At 48.5% G+C, this 11,887-nt stretch overlaps 1 protein-coding gene across 2 annotated transcripts; it reads right to left on the bottom strand.

The window, feature by feature from the left end:
- Window positions 1-98: 98 nt before the first annotated feature.
- LOC122369516 (endoplasmic reticulum resident protein 44-like) lies at window positions 99-11,453 on the bottom strand. Of its 2 annotated transcripts, none has more exons than XM_043344316.1 (8): window positions 11,207-11,453; window positions 10,335-10,410; window positions 9,952-10,104; window positions 8,614-8,792; window positions 5,015-5,278; window positions 4,033-4,174; window positions 2,621-2,754; window positions 99-1,998 (listed from the first exon to the last, which is right to left on the bottom strand). In XM_043344316.1, exons 1-8 carry the CDS (start codon window positions 11,261-11,263, stop codon window positions 1,786-1,788), a joined length of 1,218 nt encoding a protein of 405 aa, XP_043200251.1. In that variant the 5' UTR covers window positions 11,264-11,453; the 3' UTR covers window positions 99-1,785. The 2 variants fall into 2 exon arrangements, with proteins under 2 accessions (XP_043200251.1, XP_043200257.1); XM_043344322.1 differs by having other exon boundaries at window positions 10,986-11,393.
- Between the last annotated feature and the right edge of the window lie 434 nt (window positions 11,454-11,887).

Raw genomic sequence — 11,887 nt, 5'->3', positions numbered from 1 at the left:
AGTGTCAGTGTCATAGCTCAGTGTTATTCTGTTTATCTGATGTTGCCGCAGCATTCTTGCTCGTCATTCACCTTACCAAATACCATTCAAAACACAGCTGGAAATGATTGTATTTCTATTTGATTGGGATCCCAGTAGGTCAAATTAACCGCATGATCAACACAACAAAAACAAACACATGGACCCTCGATAAACAAATTCAAACCTTCCACCTTCTAAAGTAACACAGTGCAAACATCACATTGGGCCATAAAACGACTGTGCACGGAACTGATAACAATACCTTTGGGAAAAGCGCGGCGCCTATGCGCTATATCACTCCTAACGAAGCTTTCGAAGCGTCGTCCTCTTTTATAAACGGGTCGGTTTCACGCTCACTGCCCGCGGAGCAAGCAGTCGGCCGGGTCAGCGTGCGGCCATGAGCCACGGAGGGCAGGTGTCACCCAAAACGGGGTTAATCCGGAGGTATGCCGTGAGGAAGGGCGGCGGGTGCGAAAGCCTGAACTAAATCGGCTGGCATTGACCCAGAGAGGAAATCACGCATGGAAAAGTACGCACGAAAGGAGTGGTCGGTTTGGTTAAAAGGTTTTTGTTGGCGAAACGAATATGAAAGGTTTTCTCATATTAATTTGCGGTAGGATAGAAGAGCGATGGAAACAATTAGGCTCAAATGATATTGTAACCTTAGTTGCTGAGCGCGCTTTCAACTCGCGGCAGCACGAGATACCGCCGAACGGCACGGTTAAAGCGACCACCTGTATTAGCCGGGCATTGGGCGCCTGCACAGATCTCACGCCGCCACCGCGCCAGGCACGCCTACACAGCGCCTTTGAACGCCACGGCAGCGCACCCAGGGCGGTGCCGGCCCGTTCAATAGCCGTGCTCGGCAGGAGCGGAGCCGGAGTGAATGACGCCGCCGCCACCAGTCGCCTTTCATCGGCCAGCAGTGAGGAGACGGTCCATTTAGCAAGGATAGAAGAGATTGGGTACAGCAGAGATGTGGTTACATCGTACAAAAATAGCATGCACAAACGATTTTTGCTTATAAAATGTCCGCATATAAATATTGATCCAATATATTTATGATAAATATACAATGTAATTTATATCCGCTTCTGCTTTCCGCACAGCAATTTATCATCGATTTGATGCTTCGATTTGAATCCGGCTGTAGACAAGGAGCCATGGAACAAAACTCAACCACAGCAATTATAGGAAACTTCCCCCAGCAGTGCAGAAAACTCCCGCCACCAAAGAGCTCAGGCCAAGAGAAGTCACACAACTCAGCAGACACAGTAGCATCCCATCACACCCCAAATGTGCGTCAACAGACCCGCCCGGCACCCCACACAGAGCGGTGCAGCTCAGTTAGAGCGCGGGCCAAACAGAGGCCCGCTGGCAGTTGTCACTCCAACTCACTCACTAATCTAAGCACTCGTGCTCGTTCAAAACGCGGCGGTATGATCCGTACCGGGGACTCCATTGATAGGCCGTCGGGTTACGACCAGGAATCCAAGCTCATATAAGTTATTCGGCATCATCACAAGTCACATCCAAATAAATTGCCATCGTGACTCCAAGACTCCAATACAGCTTTGAGGGAAAACAAGATGCATCTCCATTCTCCAAGCACGTCGTCTAGTTATTCACCTCAGCCGATCGAATACTGTATCCCGTTAACCGATATATACCAGCCTCTTGCGTTTCACGCATTTCACACCACCTGCCGACGGTTCGACTAGTCCTGTCCAAAAACCCGCTCCCTAGATTAGTCGCGCTCTGCGATCACAGCTCGTCCTTCAGTAGACTGTAGCGGTTCTGTGACGGGCCCAGCTTCTTAAAGACCGACTCGGGTGGTGAGGTGGGCGGCGGCGTGGTCGGATGGGTGCCCGGTACGGCCGGTGCCGGCGTCTGCGGCCCGTAGTGGAACTCGCGGTGCAGTTTACCCGAGTGGAGGTCGTCGATGAACTGCTTCAGCTTACCGGGAGTCTCCATATCCTGAGTGTGAAACGGGGGACGAGAATTACTCATTGCTCAGCATAGCCACCAGTTCCACTTAAGGTATGGTATTTGAGTAATGGGTTCGATTACTTTGCATCAATAAATAGCTGTTGTGACCGTATGGCTTATCGAACATCGGCAAAGTTAATGAGTTTTATGGTCATTCATTGCCATATTTCCTAACAACCCATCAGTGAACGCTTGTTGGTTGCTAAAACCCCATTAGATGGATACCATACGACATAATGGCTCCTACAAGGCATTGCTCCCTAGTTGATATCCGTTCGATTAACGAAAACAAGAGGCTCACTAGAGAGGAAAATAATCCAGAACGTCACTCTAATTTACGAGAAATGACGCAATCGCAACAGCGCCACGATATCAACAGCGCTTATTGGATCAACAGCCGAAACTACGAAAGAAATAAATGAGCATAATCGGCTTTCACTAGCGTGATTTCCAATCGGTAGTATGCCTTTTGATGACAAACGTAGTAAAGAGGTGATGATAAACCTAAAGTACACCAACAGAAAGTAACCCGTTGTGTTCGTTGGGCTTCCCGCGTCTCATCCCTTCTCATCCTCCACCCCCCCCCCCCTCATCATTATCCGCTCCTTACCTTGATATCGGGGAAGACGTACATATGCCGAAAGCTGTCGATGGCGATGAGCGGCAGGTCGTCCTTGCTCTTCCCCAGATGATGCAGAGGGTGGGCAAACTGCAGTCCGTCGGCAGTCAGAAAATTGATGCCCTCTGTGAAATACCAGTGGGGGTATGAGTGTCACAGAACATAGTAGTACTGATTATATGACCGGCTCAATGGGCGCGAGAGAAAATAACAAGAAAATTATGTCGTCCGCAGCCCCTGATCCCCTATCAGACACAACGCTTTGCACTTTTCGTTTGCGTTTACGCATATCTCTCTGAATACCTGTAGGTCTAGGACACAACAATTGTGGCGGAAAAGTTCAACTCAACGTGATTCCGAAACACGGAAACGTGTTGACATGTTGACTTCTTTCACTATCATCAAGCTGTAATACTTCGAATATTCCCCACCACAACAACCGAATCGGAGCTTCAACTTAGAACGGGACCTTGTGCTGCATTCCTAGCATTATTATGTGGCGTTAGGTGAGAAAGGAGCCAAAGGCGGCATGATGATTCACGAAGTCACAATGTTTGCTCATCGATCTCGTTCTCAGAATAACCACGAGCGTCGCTCAATGTCGTATCGCGGCGATCCCCAGAAGCTCTTAGCCATGGGTGCACACCAGCCAGTGAACACGGCACATCAAGAGACACCACAACTGACAACAAGCACACTCCACTCTAGAGAAGACAGCCATGGAAGACCTCAAACCGTCAAGACATGAGCAGTCAGTGTACGCGAAACTGCGCTAGGCATCCATATGTCGATTACCACATATCCTCCAGTGGTCTAATTGATCTCAGTAGTTCCCACAACAATGCCTTCACTACATCGCACGGTCTATTTTAAGCCACGCCTATTGAGCCAGTGCGCTAATAGCCTAACGCTGCTACACCCCAGTACGCCGCAATGGTACGATTCCATTGTTCCATGGCAGCACACTGACAAGTCTATGGACGCGATCTCGATAGGGCGAGACATGGGCAAAACGCGGGCCGGAAGTGGTCCACTTCCGGTAGCGATGATGGAAGGAAGACGGCGGTGACAGCTGAGCACGCCAGGCGGCAGTGGCGGGGGTTTCTATGGTCCGGTATTGACCAAGAACAATGTGCATACCGACTGCACACATGTAAGGATCGATGGCATGACACTCGCCGGGGCATGTGCCTGCCAAATGTGCTGGCCAGTGTTGCTAGCTCCACACCATGAACAGTAGACGTCATCATTTGCTATGTTTCACTGGCAATCTGCTCAACCATGCCGCAAACGTTACCCAACCAGAGACTGACCATGAGACAGTGACCATCTACAGTATGTTTCAATCCCAACCCACTCACGTACCCTTCTTCCCATTCACCCCTTCCCGCCTCTTGACGCACCTTTTTCCGAGAAGAGCTGCTGCTCCACCACCTTGGCGTACCGCTGCGGAGTTTCCGTGTCGTCCGGCTTGTGGAAGAGAATCATGAACGGCAGGCGCTCCTCAGTCAGCTCCTCGGCATTGCTGAACGTGATCTCCCGTACCTGGGGTGGGTGATGTCAAAATGACGTCACATGAGGGTGTCGGCCCAATGAACGTTGTCTTTGATATTTGACATGATGACATGTAATCTATTCTGAGGCGCTGGATCTTACAAACAGCATTTAAAATAAGCAGCGACATAGCGCACAACATGCACAACGGAAAGTCACTGATACAATCTTCCCTAACCCAATCGGCTTTAGTTTCCGCTGTTTTGGCAGCGCAGAAGGGTTTGGAAGGCAAAGGACCGTGCGTATTGTGCAACGCCATCCATAATTAATGACGGATAAGTCTGACAAACGCGGAGGAGCATAAATGCTATCGATCGGATGCGAAACGCGTTGCAACAACATAATGACAAGCGCGGAGCTGATTGAAACCTCATTATACGTGGCGGAAACCAGCAACGCACTGACAATGTCCCATACAGCGAATGACACGTGAAATGTATAGGCTAGCCATGAGTCCATAGTGCATTTCGGTCAAGCCTGGGAAACGGTGCATTGTAGAGCACTATGCCTACCGTTGGGTTCTATGGTGGAAATACGGCGGCCGAAATTACAGATCTGACAGGTGAAAGGGAACCATAAAATTATTTACGCCTTGGTTAAGCACGTAGACATATAAAAGACGGACAAATATTAGAAACACATCAGCGATAGATTCTGCGTGAGTTGGCGCGATAGCGAAATATCTTAGCATATGAGGAATATGCTGCAGATGAAGTTTCCGCTGACTGTGAAATATCAGAAGAAGGAAAGAATTATAACAAATGCAGTAGTCAATGCAGCACCAAACAGCGCCGAACACTTCGTTCGACCTCCCTTTCCGCCCCAACTCACCAACGGTACACAGGCCCGCTGCGCCCAGTCGGTCAGTTTCTGTGTGTTCATGATATCCAGGGCCGGGTGGGTGATGTCCTCAGTCGAGCCCGCTTTTCTGACCATGACAGCGTCCTCGCCGGCCGGCCGCATGTGCCGGAACTGGTCTCCAAACCCAGCCAGAACGTGGCACTCGTCCTTCAGCGCGGCGGCCATCTTCTCGAACGAGCGGTAGTTGGTCGACTCGCGGCTGTCGAAGTAGCCAATCACCTGACCCTTCTTCTCCTGCGGACGGAAAAATATGGTGGTGAGAGTCGTCGTCAATTGAACCGGTATCGGTATCGTCATATAAGGCTGCAGTGAGCTTGGTAAGTGATGGGGGTTTGGGGCAGATCAAGACCTGTGGCGACCATCTCCATCCTCCGAGCCAATTGCAGGAAGCCATCTCGAATATGCTATGTCGGTACGTCAATAAGGCACTGTGAATTACCAATAATCATCAATGAGTAGTGCTGCAACTTCAGCTAACAAACTACGGCTAATTACAATTATGACCGCAACGAACCATGCACGCAGTTTCCAATGAATGACCATCATGACGCTTTGTTTGTAGGATGATAATGAAAAAGACGTAGATATTTAATGTACCCAAATATAGGTAAACGACATACGAAAACCGGGTCAATGATCAACGATAAGTAAATTGTAGATCTTAACCCATCATTGCGAAGCTGAACGCTCCTTACAGCGAAAAACGATGCGTAGAGCAGGCAAACAACCGCGTAGGTACGACGGTCTAGTCTGTCCCGGTCAAATAATGTAAGTGGTAGCCATCAATGTACCAGCTACCTCTTACGCCAACTCTGTCGCCTTTACTGTCATTCCGCCCAAACAGTGTGTCAATAAGCGTGTTTGCCTTGAAGAATATGGCGACTCAAAACTGACCCGCATCTACCTTCTCCATAATGCACATGCATCGCACAACCACCTCAATCGAACGAGAAACCCACCGTCCTCCCATTTACCCAAACGCATTAGGTACGCAACCTCTGATACTGTGCTTTCAAAGCCCCCCTTATCCGCACATCACAATAATAGATCAATAATGCGTGTGTACGCGTTTTTATCATTCCGCTGAAGGAATCTGAAGATCAGTGTTTCAATCCGAAAACATCATTCACGCACTCAGCATAAACAACCGATCATCTACATAATTACATATCAGAAAAACAATCTGAGTGCCACCTGAGAGAACACTCCTCCCGAGAGGGATTATTGCCAGCCCACGGTCACGGTCGCGCCCGGTCGGCCGGCCGGGGGTGACCGGTGCAGGCAGTCATTGATCGGTTATACAGTGTCTCCCGGGGGACGGAGCGGGGCGGAGCGGGGCGGAGCGGGGCGGGGCGGGGCGGGGCGGGGCGGGTGCCCAGTCACACCCGTCACCCGGGCCACGGGACACCACACCGCCCGACCGGCCGGCGGACACCCGAAATATGGGCCCCGGCACCAGTGGGGAGGGGCACCGGCACCAGGGGGCACATCCGGTGGACCGTGGAGGGGGGGGGGGTGAGGGTCGGAGAAAGCTATCATGGAGGAAAGGCTGTGTGGCTGCACCCGGCGTGACAAAATCAGAATGTTGTTTTTGTTCACTGTGCAGCCTGGGAAGTACGTCACGATAAGGTACTAACAGCGCACACTAAACAAAGACAGAGTGATAAGGTTAGTGTGTAAACTGTAATCATATAAGATAAGCGTCGTGCCACGGACTGATACTAGACCAGCCACAGTCTGATGAGTAGCACGCCGCCAAACTCAGACTGATGACTCGCATACCGGCAGTCAGACTAAGAGCGAAGTCTGACACACCACCGGTCAAATACAACCGATAGCTGACTGACTGACATCAAACACATACGGAAAACTGACAACGCCTGCTGATTCACACGGCGTCGGCTGAAAGGTCGAGGCGGGTGACGGCTACGCGACGAATACATGACGTTAACAGAACGTGGGCTGTCAATAAGGCCGCAGCTATGACTAGCTTAACGGTAAAGATCACCCTTATGCGCTACAATGAAAACACAAACTACGTGTTTGAAGTTAGGAATCCTCCCGGGGTCCCGGCAAAACACGTCGATAGAAGTAGCAGGGAGCCTGATAGAATTAATGACCTATTATTTTCGTTTAATGGCAGCTCAAATACAGAGCAGGCCAGGAAGGGCCATTCCATCAACATGCAATACATGTTCTTTAAAGGGACCCTCCCACCTTAACATTAGATTTGAGTTGAGATAGCCAAAATGGGGTCCCTGGCTCACAATTACCGGTTTCGGCACTCACAACATCGAGAAATGCCTTAAATCGGAAATATTGAATTTCAAAATTGCAGCATTTTGATTCAGAGGGGCTAATGCTTAGGAATACCCCTCTGAATGTGTGACGTCAGCGCAGATATCTAACGATTTTCAAATGTTTGACTAAAACGTTTTGTAGCACGCGGTGGTATATGCTATTTGCGCGCAACATCTGCCGCAAACGCCGCACTTCTAAAATAAAGTCGCTAGAAACGGCGGAGATTCCAAAAAAGTAAACAAAAGTAAAAGTCTAATATCTTGAAAACCGGTGAATATTTTTCGGTGAAATTTGGTAGATATTCGTTTTCGCTCTTTCTTAACCGAGCGACATCATTTTCATGCCAATTCATAAACTTTTTTGAAGGTGGGAGGGTCCCTTTAAACACGAGATCACGTTTTATGTTGTAATGTTACCATCCAAACATTTTTATCGTTAAAATATTTTCAAGTTTCTTGTGCCATTCACCATCACCGATATTTCAATCAACACTGAAAATGTCAAAATGTCTGCGGATATTTGTATCGGTCGGCTCATTCGCCACATGTAACTCCTACCCCCTCGCCGTAGGCACACCCAGTCCAACTGTGTAAACTACATCGCAGGAACCGGACCAGATCGGATCGATAATCCCTCTCCTCCCCCCCCCCCCCCCCACACACACATCCTTCCCGCTTCCCCATACACAGCAGTAATAGCCAGTCAGGAGAGTAGTGGGCGACTGATAACCACCCGCGGACAACTCGGTAACAAAATCAGGGCAACAGAGTGGCCTGAGGCGAGGCAGGCAGGCCATATTTGTAGAGACTGGAAAGGGAACCGAGCAGGGTCCTCGAATTACCGACATCCCACGTTACTATAGCACCTTACCTCATAAACCTAGGCATTGTGCTTGGTGCCGAAATCCCACGTTACTACAGCACATTACCTCACAAGCCTAGGCATTGTGCTTGGTGCCGAAATCCCACCAGGTACGGCCCTCCAGGTATTAAGTGGTTGGTTGCCAACATCAAAATAGCGATCTGTATTGACGAATACGTCTTATGGCTGTTGATAACCATTGCCGAAGTGTGTGCACAACCCCTTTTCTCATTTCTATTGAGTCATTTTACAGGAGTGTCTCTGTCATTCGAAGTTATTACACCAAAAGCACATAGCCTAACCAACCACTCTTTTGCTGGAGGGCCGTACAACTGACTGCATCGGTATCCCACCGACTTCTGTACAGACATCTGACCAGCTAGGCTGCCGATGCCCCTCCAACTGACCTGTTTGATGTCATCTGTCGAGTTGATGACCTTGACCGGGTCCCGCAGCTCCTCCTCCAGGAAGGTGAGGAACGCCTCGGCGCTGCGCTGGCCGCGGTACTCACGCTTGGCCGGGTGGCCGTTCCGCAGCAGCTTCAGCGTCGGGTACTTGCTGATGTGGAACCGGGAGGCGATCGAGTCTGGAAGCGGTGGAAGGGGAGGGCTGTCGTCAGTGAGGGGCTGACTAAGGCGGAAGGGGCGGAATCAGTAGCACGAGTCACGAGTAGTTAGTCAGTGAGAGTAAACGGGGAAGAATGGCCAATAAACATACACGTGTACAGCTTGAAAGGCTCTACTGTCCATTGGCCCCTCGCTCACGGGTGGAGAAAAGAGCAAACCCAAAGGAGTTACAGTCTACGTGCCGACTCAGAAAAAAAATACGTCAAGAACAAATTCCATTCAATCCCTAACGCGCCACCGACCAATAGAGCGGAAAAACATGCAAGAGGCTGTACTATATAGCAAAAGTGTAGCCTCCGCAGCGCGTGGATCTTCCAAGGCCTAGGCGTAATGAAAATGCACGACATTGTTACACGCTGGCAATAAATCTTCCCCACAAGTAATCCAAGTCAATCAATACAAAATAACCCGTGCCCATTGGATTCCATGCCAGTAGCGTGAAGCCGGTTATCATAGGAATTTGAGCCGACTAGCCCCGTGCAGCGTCAGGTGTTGGTCTGTGCGATGACAATTCTGCCATATGTCACCACCAACTGGGGTCCGGCGGTGCTGCTCCCATTCACCCCTCACCCCCTCCCTTCCTGCCACCCCCATTATGGACCAGCGACCAGTAACACCTGCCTCCGCTGTGTCGACACCGAGGCCATCATTAGGGTAGATCACAGATAAAATGTGATACAAGATATACCTATGGATCGGAAAAGAAGGCATAGCTTTTTCTGTCGGGAATTCTCGGGAACATGCTGATGCAGATCGTGAAGTCAGCTAGTAATGAGTAAAATGGAATGCCACCGACTATATGGACACCTTTCATTAGGGCTTCAAAACTGATCCCATTAACTTAGAATTTCACAAATCACAATAAAGTGCAGTGAACTCATGGCCTGAAAAGCAAGCTCTGCTTAATATCTGGAGCAGGTTTTGGTTCACCTAACCTTTTCAAAACTGTCATCTTTTTATCAAGAGCTAAGTTCAGCTGCTTTTGATGCCAAGGCAGAGTCAGATTCAATGACTGTAACAAGCCTTGCTTACTGCAACAAGGCCTGTTAACTGCGGGGTTGGTTTCTTGCTTCAGAAATCTGCCCATACAAAACACTGACTAATTATAAAAAGACTCACCCTGCTGGTCACAGTCCACCTTGCCGAGTACCACTCGGTCTGAGCCGAGCTTCTCAGTCACCAGGTCGGCCGCCTTGTCCCACACAGGGGAGAGCATGTTGCTGAAGTGACACCAGTCTGCATAGAAGTTGACAAACACCAGCTCTGTGCTGGCTGAAAACACAGAACAAGCACAATGGTGAATGAATAGGTTAGACATTGAAATTGGTGCAGCAATGTAACAAGACTGAAATCAAGAGAGGTAGCATAAGACCTAAGAAGTTCAGTTATCTAGCATGCATCTGTAATAGGTGTAATCAAGCATACAACATCACAAGACAGAGAAGAGTAGATATATTTGGTACCTGGCAGTTGACACCCTGGCCTGATTTCACACATCTTACCTATAGTTTTGTCAAAGTTTTCTGAGGTGAATTGTACAGCTCCAGAGCTGGCACCATGACAGAATATTAGCAGAAGCTGAAAAAGATATGATGAGCATCATCAAAAACTAACACAAGTCAGAAAATATTTTCAATCTGCAAGGTGAGTGAGTGAGTGAGTGAGAGTCATCCTTGCTATCTGAAGCAAGCTAGTGCCATTTGCACTCTCTTGCTGCTTCAGCTTTAAACCAGTGTTGCTAGTTCAAATAAAAAACTATGTACAAATGTGTGCTATGATGAGATGGGTGACAAACAACTGAAAACATGTGGCTCTGGTACAGTGAGCCATCATAGCATCTTACACATTATCAACCCCAATTCATGGAAAGGGCTGTAAATTGTGATTTCGTTAAATTCAACACTGATAGTAAAACATTGTGAAAAGCAATAAATAACAAACAAGAACATTTTGAGTGATTTAATCCTTTTACATCCTATAAAAACTGAAAAATCACAAAACAAAAACACTAATAGAAAGAACACACCCTTCAAGGTTGAAAAATAAGACCACACATTGACACTTACAATACTTTTTACACAAAATTTATAAGTCATACCGACCTAACCACATGATTAGTCACATTTCCAGCACCTCCTTTCTTATCCGCTTACCATTTTAAGTTATGGTACAATAACCAAATCATTGAGGCTTTGCTCACCGACACCCTTTACACAATCGTTTTTGTTCTAAGCCTCAGTGCCAATCATAATACAAATGTGCACATATTGATGTTAATTAATTATATTTTGAGGCCAGATGACAAAGAATCGATCACCTGCGTGTTGATGTACACAGCCAAAATAAAGCCAACATTTTTTATAAGACGACTCACCAAAAAAGCGAAGATTTGTTTTACTTTCACATACTTAATCATGTTTGAGAGGTTCATTAAAATATTGTAATTTTAAAAGCTCTAATGGAGCTAAGCCCCAACGAGCTGAAAAGCGAGAAAATAGCGGACCGCAGCACCCTCTTACGAATCCCCTGTTATTACTCCCCAATTGTCGAATTTTGCCCATTACACGTCGACCTATTCATAACAAATGCTGCAATAAAGTGATGTTAGTTGGATCAATGACGTCATGTAAACTTTGACCAATGATACGTACAGTGGATCTTATTAGGATCTCCAGACGTAACTAGATGGCGTTGAGCCTTAGTCGAGTCCATGTCAAATTCAAGGAGAGGTCACAACCGAGCTGGGCCCGATGGGGAGGTGGGCGGGGAGGGGAGGGGAGGGCGGGTGGCGTGGTCACGGTGCGGGTGACCTGTCAAACAGCCCCGGCGCGGTGGGGCACTGCCGATAGGCAAATGGCGCACTCCAGTGTTGTTCCATATCGCGGTGGTGGGCCGGGCGGCCGGTTAGCTTGGCAGCTTGAAAGGAAAGGATAATGAGGCGTGGTTTTGCTGTGGCCGGTTCACCTACTATTACTTATGATGCACCCAGAGTAATGCAAACGTGGCGTTGATAATGCAGCTGGCAATGGAATGCTAGCGAATGCTCCGAGCGCAT

Source organism: Amphibalanus amphitrite, unplaced genomic scaffold (genome assembly GCF_019059575.1).
Source record: "Amphibalanus amphitrite isolate SeventyFive unplaced genomic scaffold, NRLGWU_Aamphi_draft 000034F_arrow, whole genome shotgun sequence".
Classification (NCBI taxonomy): domain Eukaryota; kingdom Metazoa; phylum Arthropoda; class Thecostraca; order Balanomorpha; family Balanidae; genus Amphibalanus; species Amphibalanus amphitrite.
Note: the sequence above shows the minus strand (reverse complement) of the source record. Positions and strands in the feature narration are given on the sequence as shown.

Excerpts from the sequence above, each read along its gene's own strand:
- LOC122369516 (XM_043344316.1), bottom strand. The coding sequence starts at position 11,263 with ATGAACCTCTCAAACATGATTAAGTATGTGAAAGTAAAACAAATCTTC. Across the intron at positions 10,411-11,206 it reads AACAAATCTTCGCTTTTTTG|CTTCTGCTAATATTCTGTCA; the intron begins GTGAGTCGTCTT and ends TATCTTTTTCAG. Across the intron at positions 8,793-9,951 it reads GGTGGACTGTGACCAGCAGG|ACTCGATCGCCTCCCGGTTC; the intron begins GTGAGTCTTTTT and ends CACCGCTTCCAG.